Genomic DNA, 14,372 nt, shown 5'->3' with positions numbered 1-14,372 from the left:
ACACACACACACACACACACACACACACACACAGTAGTCAGTGTACAGCAGTGGTTTAAACTAACATTGTGACTAATGGTGTGAAAATATTCACTTCAAAAGTCTGTTACATTCTGACGGAGTGAACAGTGATGTAGCCTAAACAAGCTAATGCTAGCCTTAAAAAGCTAATGTTAGCCTAAACAAGCTAATTCTAGACTAAACAAACTAATGTTAGCCTAAACAAGCTAATGCTAGCCTAAACAAGCTAATGTTAGCCTAACCAAGCTAATGCTAGCCTTAAAAAGCTAATGTTAGCCTAAACAAGCTAATTCTAGCCTAAACAAGCTAATGCTAGCCTAAAAAGCTAACGTTATAAAGCAGGTGTGAGGTGTTTATATCTCGAGGTCAAGGAAAGATGTGAAGGAGAATCTGGCTGCGCTTACATCAGGATTTCTTTTAAAAGTAACTTTATTTATAACACATGGAGAATAAAGGATTAAAGAAGTAAAGGAAGTTGGGCCATTAAAATAAACATGTATTATTGTGTGTTAACTATAAAGTCAATGTGCTTGTTCTTCATGATGACTCCTAACTGAACTCAAAGACGAGAAATCTGTGTTCATGGATCTGGATTTCCATCAGTTTTAGATCATGTCGTTTCTACAGTTATGTTGGTAAAACTACACTGGTGCATCAGCAAAGAATTGTGGGATGGCATTGTCTCCTTTCCTTTCACAAAGGAAGCTCCAGTGTTTCCTCCTCTGAAGGAGATGAGATAGGAAGCACTGAAGCCCCTTCATCGTGGCGGCTGCTGAGATTGGCAGCTTGAATGTGAGACTGACAGATGAAATGTTGTGATGCCGTCGTGTCATGGATCAGCTGGTGGATCCATGAAGTGAGTCTGTCTGAGAGCTGACCAATCAGCAGGCGTCTTCTGCAGGAGATTCAATGCAGCGACCAAAGTGAACCACCACCACACTGTTATAGGCTCCTGGTCCATCTACAGGTGCTGTTGTTCCAGATGAAAGAGGGGGAGGAGGGAGAATCCCATCACTGTGACCTTCAGCATCTCAGAAAATTGAGGAGAAGGCTGCAGCCATTACATTACATTACTACTCATGACCGTCCAGAACACACACACACACACAGTCACACACACTCTAAGGCTATATTTATATCACAGCATGCCTCACTTCATCTGGATCATTTAAATCAGGAGATAATTAATAGGCTGTTCTGTCAGCTGCAGGCTCCAGCAGTGACACTTCAGCGGGGAACATACAGAACACAATAGACTGGATACATGAGTGTGGATTTAACAGTGTGTGTATATCAGTGTGTATATAATGATACCATGGCCTCTGAAAATTCTGTGTTATGATTGGTTGGAAGGTGTGAATTCTTAAAAACCGGAGTGTGTATCCAGACACCTGTGACGTAGGTGTTTTTAGTTACAAGGATTGGTTTATAAAGATGGACACACGTCTCCAGTCCCTGCTGCGGCTCCACTTCCTGCTGCGGCTCCACTTCCTGCCGCATCTCCACTTCCTGCTGCGGCTCCACTTCCTGCCGTGGCTCCACTTCCTGCCGTGGCTCCACTTCCTGCTGCGGCTCCACTTCCTGCCACTGTGCAAAAATGAGGCCAAAATATCCCCGATACGAGCGCTGCTCTTGCGCTGGTGACATCATTTAGTCATTGGAGTCTGTGCTGTAGTGATCAGGGGGTGGAGCCGTGGTCCCGCCCATACACCTGTTCAACCCAATTGCAAGTCAATCACAGCCATCAGTCATGTCATAATAGCATCAAATAATTAGCGACAGACAGAAACCATCTTTGATATTTCTAGTTTGGTTCATGTCCCACCCGCTAACATGGAGGGGGCGGGGTTTATGACCTGTACTGCAGCCAGACACCAGGGGGCGGACAAATGTTTTGGCTTCACTGCGATGGCGTCCATCTCTATATACAGTCACTGGTGGTAGGGGTTAAGGTTATTTGAGTAACCACCAACAACAACTGAAAAAGGATAAATTACTTCTTGGTAAGAACCATAGAAATGTGATTTTATTATTATTATTATTATTATTATTATTATTATTATTATTATTTTAAATGGAAGTCCAAATCAACAGTCCAGACCTGACTTCTGCGTCTCTGCTCAAAGACTCGGGGTCCAACCAAACTAAAACTGGTGGTGTTGATCCGACCCCTCCCATATAGCTAGATAACGATGAGTTACTGAGTTCTGTGGAGGGACGGGACGAACCCGTTAGTTTGGGACAGATTCGGTTCATTTTCTATGAATCTGAATTTTTTGCAGTGAAATCTGTGTTTGTTGTTTGACACTGACCTTGGTGGAGGTCTGTCCTCTCTGAATGCTCCTCCAGTTGAGACTAAAATTAGTCACGTGTAAATGAATGATGATATTTTAAATGTGATCATGTGGTAAAAGCAGGATAACACCTCCAGGTTTGATTCCATGACTACAGTGGAGTCAGCTTTGTGTCAGGTGGTTCTCAGCTCCTGTTTCATCCATTATAATAATGGAGTGTGCAGCTTATGTAAGGGTGTTACAGCTTATATATGAAGCTCGTTTATTTATAGAAATATAATCGTGTTCTGATTGGACAGTATCAGGTTGTTCTTAAAAACGTCTCCAGTTTGATGATTTCCCGCTCCAGAAATGGAGGCAGGTTTATTTGGACTTGTCACACACAGGTGCATCTGATAAACACTGATAAACGCTGCATTTCATTTCAGGAATCATCAATCCATCGTTTAAGTCATTTATTCGACTTCAGTTTTTCCTGCTGTGACAAGTCAAATGTTTTCTGTTGTGATGTCACAACAAAGCAGTCACCAAGCCCCGCCCACCTGGACCCACCATCCAAACCTTGTAGGATTTGGTTTCTCTGAGTGTTTTTACCTGAAATCTGCTACATTTTTATTGGATCACTCAGAAAACAGTCAGCCAATCAGAACATTTCAAATAAAACCCAGAAGAAGAAGAAACATGGAGCTTTACTTCTCTGTCTCACTGTGTTTCCTCAAACAGTTTTTCCCATGTTGAGAGATGATGATGCTTCAAGTCTGATCACAATAAACTAATAAAAGTGTTTGAGGTTTGTTTCTAATAAAAATGTGACGATCTCACCTAGAACAGGAAGTGGAATGTGCCTTTAACGCTCAGTCCTCTCTCTGCGTCCTCCCTCCAGTACTCGTCGGCCGGATGTCAGCTGACCCTCCACCACAGCGAGAAGCCCGACCATGAGGAGGTGTGCGAGTTCAGGCCGTACACCTGTCCGTGTCCCGGGGCCACCTGCAAGTGGCACGGCTCTCTGGAGGCCGTCATGCCGCACCTGATGCACGCGCACAAGTCCATCACCACGCTGCAGGTCGGCACCGACACCTACAGAAACCTCAAACAAGCTGACGACTCTAACGATGATAAATGTACCTGTTGTGCATTCAGCTCATTGTAACGTCTTCTTCTGTCCGCAGGGGGAGGACATCGTCTTCCTGGCGACGGACATCAACCTGCCCGGCGCCGTGGACTGGGTGATGATGCAGTCGTGCTTCAGCCACCACTTCATGCTGGTCCTGGAGAAGCAGGAGAAGTACGAGGGTCACCAGCAGTTCTTCGCCGTCGTGCTGCTCATCGGCACCCGCAAGCAGGCCGAGAACTTCGCCTACCGCCTGGAGCTCAACGGCAACCGCCGCCGGCTCACCTGGGAGGCCACGCCGCGCTCCATCCACGACGGGGTGGCGGCCGCCATCATGAACAGCGACTGCCTGGTGTTCGACACCTCCATCGCTCATCTGTTCGCTGACAACGGCAACCTGGGGATCAACGTCACCATCTCCATGTGCTGAGGGGGCGGAGCAACAGTTGTGATAAACAGACTGACGTCATGACGCAGGGTCAGTTTGACCGTTCAGGAGGTGTGGCGTTCACTTTCTGTCTCGCTCTGTGCTCACAGGAAGTCGTAAACGTCCTGCAGCGATGGTGACTTGTTTGTAAAACATTTGCAGCAGGTTTAGCAGCAGAACGCCGGCTCCGCCCTGTTTGACGTGTGATGAATGACCGAACAGGAAGTGTCGAGCATCAGGTGTCCTTCTTGAACTGATGAAGACGAGGTCAGACCTGCTGCTGCGACCGCCGCCCGTCCAGACCGGGACCCGGGGCCCCGGGCCAGAGTCCACTCCCCCGAGCAGAGAGGATTCTGGTCTCACTGGAGGAAACAAACAAAACCTTCACCACAGCAGCCACACAACTTCCTGTCAGGTTCATCTGACTTCCTGTCGGGTTCATCCGACTTCCTGTCGACGTGTTCACAGTATTCTGCTCTTTGCTGCTGTCATTGGCTGACAGGTGTTTTCAGTCAGTCTTTGTCTTTTTACAAAGATATTAAAACACGAAGACACGTTTGATTGACAGGTTCCTCAGCCTGTAACAGGGGTCACTGTAGGTCATTTGCTTTGATGACATGTATAATTCCCATCTCACATTAATGTTTATTGGGACGATAAAATAAAACAAACTGCTGATGAATGTTAAAATCATCAGACAGTAAATTAAATACCTGACATTCACCACTTCACACAACTGATACAGATGCTGAACAGCTGACTGGGTTACAGTCTTATGAGATATATTAGGACCTCAGCTAATGATTATTGTTATTATTGATTAATCAGCTGCATATTTTCTCGATTAGTTTATAAAATGTGTTTCGTAGATTCAGTTCACAAAGAGATGAAACAGAAAAGCAGAAAATGGCAAAATCGTAATGAACTGATGATCAGAAAGTTGCAGATCATTTTTCTGATGATTGATTAATTGACTCGTTATTGCAGGTGTGATGATGATCATGTATCAGAGAAACAGAGCAGCCGCTGGCACCAGGTCTTCTTCTTCATGTTGACAATCATGGTCAATCAGATCAATAAACTTTAATCTTTACTCACATCCAGCTGAACCCAGAGTCTGGAAAAGTGAACGACACATCAGTCACTCAAGTTTCACACATTATTGATCAGAGCTGCAACGATTAGTCGACAAATGGATGAATTGATCGACAGGAAATTAATCGTTTCGCTCATTTTTCAAGAAAAAATGTTTAAAAATTCTGTTTTCAGATTTTAAATGTGATAATTTTCTGCTTTTCTTTCTTTTCTGACATTGAATTAAAAATCTCTGAATGTCGTCATTTCCTTATTTTTTAACTTGATACAGACGAAATGATGAATCGACTCTATATGAAATAATCAGATTAACCGTAGCACGTTCCCACCGATGCAGTTAACAGTGTTGACCAACGTACACTGTCACCTGTCAATCAATAATCAATAATAACCAGCAGACAAAGAGAGAGGCTGTCGAAGCAGAATAATGTGAACACGTTCACTCTGTGCTTTAATGACCGGAGCTGTGGCCTGTGTCTCAGGTCGCTGGTTCAAATCCCGCGGGCGGCCACGGTGGCGTTCTGACCGCGGACTCGTCCCTCACGGTTTGGAGGTTTGGCGTTGGACCTCTGTGGGATCCGGTCAATCCTCAGACCTTCTTTTAATCTCAGATAAAAGCAGTGAAATGGAGGAATAATCCTCCGCCCCTCCTGCAGTCTGCCGAGCCGCCAGCGCCTTACTTTTCTACCGCCGTCCTCCTCATGATCCAGCTCTTTCTGAGGGAGTCTTGGTGCTGATGAGCTTCGGTTGAACATTGTTTTTAGTTTTCTTACTGAAAACCTGCAGGGAAACGACGAGACTCTGACGGAAGGGAAATGTGTAAAAACAGTTTGCTGCTTGTTCAAAGCCACAGAGACACGGTGGGCGGACGGATTATTGTAGGTAAAGAAACATGATCGTCTCTGAACCTTCGTAGCAACTGGAAAGAAGTTGGCGTCAGCAGATACCTCTGATCACGACTCACGTGACTGAACCGCAGATTCCTCAGACCTCAGCGCCGTTTCCTCTGTGTTCGCTCAGAGACGAAAAACCAGTCGTTCATTCACACTGCTCCATGTAGGTGTGACTCGTCCTGAATCATATCTGCAGCATCAGCAACAATTCCTCCATTTAACCTAAAACAGCTGCAGAGCCTCCGTCAGTGGCAGAACGTTAACGCTCCTCCAGTCTAAAGGTAGATGTACATGTGTAGTGTGATTATAGATCAGCTCTAGCTTCTATATTAATACTGTGAAAGTATCAAAGCCTCAGTCCACAGAGAAATGCACACAGCCTGTATTCAGAAACTGAGCCTTAAAACCAGCCGTCAGGACTTCTGGAACTTTGTGATGTCACAACAAAGCAGTCACCAAGCCCCACCCACCTGGACCCACTCACAAGTGTTGATCCATAAGAAGATATATTTGTGGTTTTAAGAACCAAAAACCATCTCAGTGTAGTTTCACATCTCCTCTCTCAGGCTTCTCTCTGCAGCTCTAGTAACAACAGGTCGGTGAGCCAATCAGAAGAGAGGAGGCTCTGAGCCTCTCTTCTGATTGGCTGACCTTTTTCTGAGTGACCCAATAAAAATATAGCAGATTTTAGGTAAAAACACTCAGAAACCAAATCCTGCAAGGTTTGGATGGTGGGTCCAGGTGGGCGGGGCTTGGTGACTGCTTTGTTGTGACATCACAAAGTTCCAGAAGTCGTGACGCCTGGTTTTAAGGCTCATGGACAGAGACCTTTAGACTGGAAGGAGCTTTAAAACATATTTACATCTTACAGATATCAACACTTTATTATCAAGTATATCAGTTAAGAAGCAACACAACTTTATTAAAAATGTAATATTTGATTAACATAAACAGTTTAAGTCTGAATCTTCAACATTTACAATCAGTATATAAATATTTAGTAAATGGTTTATTGCAGCAGATATAAAACATTTTAAACAATTTATGAATATTATATGAATAAATATCCCAGCTGTTTTATTATATTGTATTTAATTAGCAGCCTCCACTTTAATAAAAACCCAGATCTGGTTATAACCACATATTGTTATAAACATTTATTAAATGTGTACATACTAATTATAACCGTTAAACTGTGTTAGCAGATCTTTAATGTTAATGTAAACTGTGAGATGTTAGTGACTATACAATCATTAATATTCTGTTGCTTTTCAAACCTTAATGTTATTTAATATTAATTCAGACTTCAGGCTTCATGGTCCTAAAGCCCTCGGGTTCATTCATCCCGTCGTGTTGAAGCTCAGCTCAGAAACACAGAGGAAACGCCGCTCTCTCTCTCTTTACCTGATGATCACTTCCACTTCACAGCCGCCACTTTCTACCAAATGTTTTTATTGTAAATGAAGCTCTCGCGGCAACAGTATATTTTCTCAGACAGGAGACAGCTGGATTTATTCTGTGACATGTATTTGTGTTAGCGTTTGCAGCTGTACAGAGATTTTCAAGGTAATTTTCTAAACTGACTGTTGTTAATTCGTTGTTGTTGTTCTGCTGCTTCAGTCTGAGTCCAACAAACAACCCACATCTGAAAACCAGGGACCGACATCACAAACTACTGTAGCCTACGACTCCCAGGGTGCATTTCACTAACAAACATCCGATTACAGAGCTTCACATTCTGCTACATGAGCCGATGATGACGAGCTGAAGGTAAAAATGACACTTTGTAGAAACCTGATGAAGATCCGGCAGTTTGGGATTCATTTATTAATTAATATCACCATAGCAACAGCAGCTGAGGCTCATGGGTATTGAAGTATTTAGAGCCATCAATCAAACTGACAGAAAAAAAAAGTAATTACCCAGGTAAAATCTGGCTTCACCTGTCAGGGAGGAGAAGAGGCAAAGATACGGTGCGAGCTGACGTGGACAGGTGTATACAGGTGTATACAGGTGTTCCTAAGAACTTACACGTACCACAGTTATTCAGTCAGTTGTCTGTACATCTGTGGGTAAACTGCAAACTGCAATGGTTAATAGTTAATTCGGCATTTTTAATTTTTAACGTCAACAAATACAAGTTTGTAATTTCTGAATCATTCTGTTTCCTTGGATCTGTCCTGGTGTTTATAAATGTCATCGTTAAAGGTCTTGTATATTTTGTATTGCCAACCAGTAACCAGTAACCAGCACCATTATTATCATATTCTAGAATTAAATTATCAGTAAAATAGAGATAGACAATTAAATTTAATGCAATTCAAATAAATTGCATTACATTTATTACAAAATTACACAGATCTTAAACGTCTTAGAGCTGATTCAGAAACTACAGACGTTTAAAATGAAGTGTTACCACATCATGTGTTTTCAGAACTGGGGAGTCGGCTTTAAGAATGAATTTTTCCTTATTAATTAAGATAATAATCAGCTCAGTGGAGTTCGTGTCACATGACCAGGTTCTTTCTGTCACAGCAGCAGGATGATACAAATGAAATCTACTGAAACAAGAAACTGAAGAGCGACAGGATCTCACGGATGTTCTGACTCTTCTTCGTTCTCAGTGTAACGTTGTTCTGTGATGTTTCTTTAATAAACGGGTGCAGCTTGTTTCTCTCTGGTTCTGATCTTTATATCGTCTTGTTCTATTTTTACATGATCAGATGTTTCAGGACAGTCAGTCGTTCTAATTTATATTTAGACTAACAGGGATTTTGAGACAAAAAAAGTAAGTTGTCCAAAACTGGGTAAAGAGGAGGGGCTTGACACCCAGAGGCCACGCCCCCAAGTCTCCGTACTGTAGTCCTTAATAAAATGTAATTTTAAAATATCAGAGATGAATCTGATTTTAAATCCATGTTGATTCCACAGCTGAAGATATTTCTGTTTTATTACAAAATGAAATCAACAACAAACATTTCACTTCATACAGGAGCATGTTGGACACGTCCTCCTGAGGACGACGTCCAGAGACATTTTACACTGAACTCAAGGAAACTAAGAAATCTCTCTTCTTCTGTGGTCTCCGTCTGTCTATCTTCTTCTATTGCTGTCTCTGTCCATCTCTCTCCTTCTGTCGTCTCTGTCCCGGTCTGTCTCTCTTCTTCTATCATTGTCTCTGTCTGTCTCTCTTCTTCTGTCTGTCTCTCTTCTTCTTTCGCTGTCTCTGTCCCAATCCGTCTCTCTTCTTCTATCATCATCTCTGTCTGTCTCTCGTCTTCTGTCTCTGTCCATCTCTCTTCTTCTATCGCTGTCTCTGTCCCGGTCTGTCTCTCTTCTCCTGTCTCCCTCTCTGTCCCTCTCACGATTCCTCCTCCTGTCTTCATCCCTCCTCCCCTCCTCCTCCGCCCGGAGTCTCTCGTTCTCCCTCGCTCTCTGCCCGTTCTCATGTCCTCCCGGCGGCGCCCCCCTCTGGTTGTACTTGTCGTAGGCGGCGTCCTCCTTCTCCTCTTTGACTCTGACGGCAGCGGGAGGAGGACGATGAAGAGGAGGGGGAGGCGAGGAAGAGGAGGTTGCCCGGCTCTTCTTCTCTTTCTCCTTCTCTGCCTTCTTCTTCTCTTTCTTTTCCTTCTTCTTTTTCTTCTTCTCTTTCTTATCTGAGGCAGAAACACAGGAGGAATAAAAACTCAAATCCTGCCTCAGGTGGATCAAAGACAACAGGAAGTGACCTCACCTTTCTTGGGCTTCTTCACAGGTATGCTGTACTGCTCATCTTCCTCTGAGGAAGAGGAGGAGGACTCGGGGGCTGCGGGAGCGCAGCCCTCCTCCCTCAGGTGTTTGGTCACGTCGTCGATGTCCTCGTGGTCTTTGGGAGGACGGTAGTCTTTGACGTGATCCACGCGAATGGTCCGACCTTTAATCTGACGACAGGAAGACAGATGTTTATTAAGGTTAGCTTAGCTTAGCATAAAGACTGGAAACAAATGGAAACAGTTAGCCTGGCTCTGCTCAAACTCATCTCATTTGTTTAATCTGCACAAAAACAGGAAGTGTATGTTTCAGGGGAATTATTCGTTGGCGAACTTGTTTCGTAGCAGCGAGTAAATCTGCTTCAAATAGAGAGCGGGAAACACGTGAGTCAGCAGGTGTGACGCTGAATCTATCAGCTGATAATCAGACAGCAGGAGGTGACACTGTTTGAAATGTTGAGACGATGCAGAAACGTTTCCTTTTGGATTCAGCCGCAACAAACCAGAGTTATTGACAGCTAGTTCATGTTTGTAACGTGTGTGTGTGTGTGTGTGTGTGTGTGTGTGTGTGTGTGTTGATCCTCCTCTTCTTCTTCTGCAGCCTCAGACCTGAGGAGGAGGAGGAAGCAGGAGAAACAGCTACAGGTGTGAACACTGACACTGCATAGTGTTATGAAGGCGAAGGATAGGAGGCAGGTAGTTTGTAGATGAGCTAGAGACTCTTAAAGTAACGGCTGCGTCACCTTGATGCCGTTGAAGTTGTCCACAGCCAGGATGGTGCTCCTCTGGTCCTCGTAGCAGATGAAGCAGAAACCTTTGGACTTCCCCGTCGCCTTGTCGCGCACCAGGTTGATGTTGACGACCTCTCCGTACCTGACAGGTGAGAGTAAATTCTCACATAGTCTCATGATGGTTATTACAGTGAGAGAGAGGATGAGACAAAGTGTGAAGGTACGTACTGAGAGAAGACACAGATGATGTCGCCTTCAGTCAGCTCGTATGGAAATCCTCCTGCAGGAAACAGAAAACTACGTCATCCACATGTCGTGAGATAAACCGTTTTCACAGGACGGTCCAACTCACCCACAAAGATCCAGGCGCTGTCTTTGTACACAGTGTGCCAGGAAACAGACTCGTTCACCCCGAGGTGGGCCTCCCGCTCGTTCAGCTCGTTGATCAGCTTCACCTTCGTTAGAGGACTGAAAACAGGACAGAGAAAACATTGAACTGTTGTTTATCCAGAGTATTTACACCCTCATGAGCTGAGGGTCAACACAACAACTATAGAGTTATGTGAGAGCAGTATATTTACTTTTATCAATCAATCAATCAATCAATCAATCAATCAATCAATCAAGACTTTATTTGTACAGCGTCTTTTCATACAAACAAGCATGTATTAAAGTGAGTAAAACCAGAAATAAAAGGCAGGATATTAAAGAATGAAAACAAATAAAAATAAAAATGACATAAAATAGAAACAATAAAATGCGAAATGAGAAAATATACATTATTCTGATCGTATACATGGAGAAACCGTCACACCAGACTCCACCATGACCAACTAAGAAATTTAGTACAACTTGAGGATTCATTATTAAATTGGGCAAATCAACGGACTTCAAATAAATAAAAGCAAAACAATCCATTTTTGCCAAAGCCGTGAGTAGCGCGCCACTGCACAAGGGCTCAAACACTTTACAAAACTTTTATATAATTGATATACGAATTGCTTGGTGTGTGCCGAATTCTAAAACGGATACTAAAGGTTTAAAATAATATTAGCGTGTTATGAAGGAGAATCATTAAATTGAACAGGGTTCGGTGCATCGAGAATGAGTGACGGTGGCTAAGCTAACTGTGCTTATCAACAATGTCTATTAGCCCACTAGCACCAGCTAGCAGGTTAGCGTACAGCAGAGGACAGAATGAATAAAGTCCAAACAGTAAATAGAAAACCAAACAATCATTTTACTGTAAGAATGTTCACTTACTTCATGGTGAACTACATACAAGAGGTACCGATGCTAATGTGCTAATGTGGAAACCGTCTACTTTGCTAGCATGAGCCATTTCCGTATGAATTACTGCCTCTGCTGCCGCCTGCTGTTCGGATGTCTTAACTACAAGCTAAATAAGACTAAATACCTAAACAACTACTGTTCAAATTATATATAAAATTGTACATAATCAAAAAATACAGTATAATTATCCAAACATATATACATATATTTACATTTTGCTTCATTAACTATATGTAACTTCACCGCCCGGACATCAGGTGGCGCTGTGCCGGTAACCGCCACACGCGACCCGGTTTGTAAACACCGGTCTGTCAGTTGAGAGCCAGGCAGCTTGTAGAAATAACACACGATTATCTTGTGTTTCACTTGATATTTTAATATTTCAGTTAACTATTTTATCTATACAACTTTCTCCGCGTTGACCAGTTTATCACGGACATCCCTCATGTTAATTTTTAGAGGTTTAAATACGCTGCGATAGCTAACTTTAGCCAGGCTACCGTTAGCAGCAGGCTAAATGACTTTCACTGCCATTTATGGATTATAAGTTAACATTTAAACTGATTCACCGCTGTTTTACTGCAGGCCTACTGCGGGTAAGTAATGCAGTTACTGAAACATAAAGCTGTTCAAGGAAGTGCCACATGCTCACAGTTAAAATCCAAACTCGTTTACAATTGTAGTCCATTTAAGATACTTTAACCATAGCTGCATGTTAAAACATTATCAAGAATATATCTGACTCTTATGGAACTTCTCACACATTCTGCTTGAGATAAATCAGACTTTACTACTGATAATTGGCTTTAATTAGATGTAATTTCTGGACTTGTTGGTTCACTTTCCACTCTCTGTCCTCATCTCCTGTGGAACATTTGAGTGATGACTGGGGTGTCAATAAACAGCAAACTGAGAAGTGTAGTACATGTATTTAAAATGTTCCTGTGTTTCATGAGGATGTTGAAAAAGACTGAGGTCATCATTACACCAAGCAGTTTTGTTTACGCATTAGCTCACCTAAAGTTGGCAGAATATTGAGTGGAGTTTGGCGGCAGCTTTTCTCCAAAAGAGAAAATGTTGGCTGGTTTTAGCTGCCTGCTGGTCACACATAGTGAAGCAGCACATGGAAGATAATTCAAAATAAAGTAAATAAAATGGAACATACAGGACTTTATCAACTGTCACCAGCAGGGGGAGCACCTGTATCATAGTTATTTCTCAGCCGGCTGGATTGAAGAGTAAAAACCAAAAAAACCTGGTGTTTAAAAACTAGAAAATAAAAAGATTTTGAGTTACAGTTGGTAAATTTCTGTCTCTGTCCCTCTTTCCTGTCTCTTCTCTGTATGTCTCCAGCAGGATGATCTCTCAGGTCTTCATCTTGTCCTCGAAGGGCGACCACCTCATCTATAAAGACTGTATCCTCACCTTCTTGTCCCACAGCTAAAAACACCTGAGGCCAAACACAAACACTTGCATTTGTTTCCATCCCCCTGATCAGTACTTTTCTACTGCAGCCGTTATGTTAAAGCCTGTTAATCAATCACCTGAGCAAATTTAATATGTTGTTTATTATTGAAGGGAAAGAAGTAAATTCAACTCCTGCAACTTCAACAGATGTTTAAAATGAGCCTTTTTTCAGGTGTTACTTTTTATTTCATCAAATGGAAAATTATGTTTTATTCACTTGTTTTCTTTTTAAAAATATAAATATAATTTTCCCAGAGGGGATGAGACTTTGTCACGCAGCTGAATGGGACGTTACAGCAGTGCACAGTGAACAGCTGGTCCCATTATCAGGCTGACAAACACACGGGGAAACTACATTTACATCTTTGTTTAGATGCTGAAAACAGATTAATTACTAATGAAGCAGCCTGTGTTTCTTAACCTGACCACAAGTCCGCGGAGAGGCAGGAAGTGATGTTGTCAACATTTTCTACGAGAAGGTCACGGCGCTGACGGGAGACCAGCCTCCGGTTGTCATGGTAACGTCGTGTGTCAGTGTGTGTTAAGATGTTGTCAATCAATCGAACTTTATTTTTACAGCAGCGTTTGAAATAGATCGTGTGTGTTCGATCTTGTGACGCAGATGGAGATTTATTTCTGTGTTCTCTTTTCTGCAGAGTCACAAAGACCTTCACTTCGTCCACGTCAGACAGGGCGGGCTCTACTGGGTCGCCACGACAACGGCTGACTCCTCTCCCTTCACCGTCATCGAGTTCCTCAACAGGTGTGTGTCTACAGAAATAATAATTACACCTTCACACCACCGTACACACTCAGTCCTCACAGGTTAACACAACTCGCCCTTTAATTTTAGACGGTTAACGGGCAGCGGCGTTTACATCATGACATCACCACGTCCATGAAACAAAGAGGCGACACGAGATCACAAACACCAGCAAAGATCATGTTTCATGTTTGATCGACTGAAGAAGTTTTTCTTTTCACATACACTGGTTTTAACTGTTTACACTAATTCAAGGATTTGCTGTGAACCAGGAGGAACGAAGTCACCTGTTGAGACGTGTGTGTGTGTGTGTGTGTGTGTGTGTGTGTGTGTGTGTGTGTGTGTGTGTGTGTGTGTGTGTGTCCTCAGGTTAACAGCTCTGGTTAAAGATTACTGTGGCAGCCTGTCAGAGAGGTCGGTGCAGATGAACTTTGCCCTCATCTACGAGCTGCTGGATGAGGTTGTGGTGAGTCACCCCCCCCCCCCCACCCCAGCTGCTCGGGGGGGGGGGGGGGGGGGGGGTTTTTT

General features: G+C 43.1%; 3 protein-coding genes across 3 annotated transcripts in view; 2 read left to right on the top strand and 1 right to left on the bottom strand.

Moving 5' to 3' along the window:
* siah2l (seven in absentia homolog 2 (Drosophila)-like) overlaps positions 1 to 8,511 on the top strand; it is a 16,883-nt gene extending 8,372 nt beyond the window's left edge. The window contains exons 2-3 of the mRNA XM_023426247.2: positions 3,199 to 3,378; positions 3,485 to 8,511. Of these exons, the coding sequence (XP_023282015.1) occupies positions 3,199 to 3,378; positions 3,485 to 3,856 (552 nt within the window). The 3' untranslated portion in view covers positions 3,857 to 8,511. The remainder of the gene's footprint in view (positions 1 to 3,198; positions 3,379 to 3,484) is intronic.
* A 262-nt stretch (positions 8,512 to 8,773) lies between these two features.
* On the bottom strand, positions 8,774 to 11,668 carry rbmx2 (RNA binding motif protein X-linked 2). The gene is made up of 6 exons (XM_023426248.2): positions 11,585 to 11,668; positions 10,674 to 10,789; positions 10,550 to 10,601; positions 10,334 to 10,463; positions 9,575 to 9,761; positions 8,774 to 9,497 (listed from the first exon to the last, which is right to left on the bottom strand). Exons 1-6 carry the CDS (start codon positions 11,587 to 11,589, stop codon positions 8,935 to 8,937), a joined length of 1,053 nt encoding a protein of 350 aa, XP_023282016.1. The 5' UTR covers positions 11,590 to 11,668; the 3' UTR covers positions 8,774 to 8,934.
* A 241-nt stretch (positions 11,669 to 11,909) lies between these two features.
* The window catches only part of ap4m1 (adaptor related protein complex 4 subunit mu 1), a 14,560-nt gene continuing 12,097 nt past the window's right edge, over positions 11,910 to 14,372 (top strand). Inside the window, exons 1-5 of the mRNA XM_023426244.2 lie at positions 11,910 to 12,210; positions 12,968 to 13,029; positions 13,514 to 13,599; positions 13,738 to 13,844; positions 14,214 to 14,310. Coding sequence (XP_023282012.1) covers positions 12,972 to 13,029; positions 13,514 to 13,599; positions 13,738 to 13,844; positions 14,214 to 14,310 — 348 coding nt within the window. The 5' untranslated portion in view covers positions 11,910 to 12,210; positions 12,968 to 12,971. The remainder of the gene's footprint in view (positions 12,211 to 12,967; positions 13,030 to 13,513; positions 13,600 to 13,737; positions 13,845 to 14,213; positions 14,311 to 14,372) is intronic.

The sequence above is a fragment of the Seriola lalandi genome, unplaced genomic scaffold (assembly GCF_002814215.2).
Source record: "Seriola lalandi dorsalis isolate HSWRI2012SDOR001 ecotype SW California unplaced genomic scaffold, Sedor1 jcf7180002054820, whole genome shotgun sequence".
NCBI classification, from domain to species: Eukaryota; Metazoa; Chordata; class Actinopteri; order Carangiformes; family Carangidae; genus Seriola; species Seriola lalandi.
This window is presented reverse-complemented; position numbering and strand designations above follow the sequence as displayed.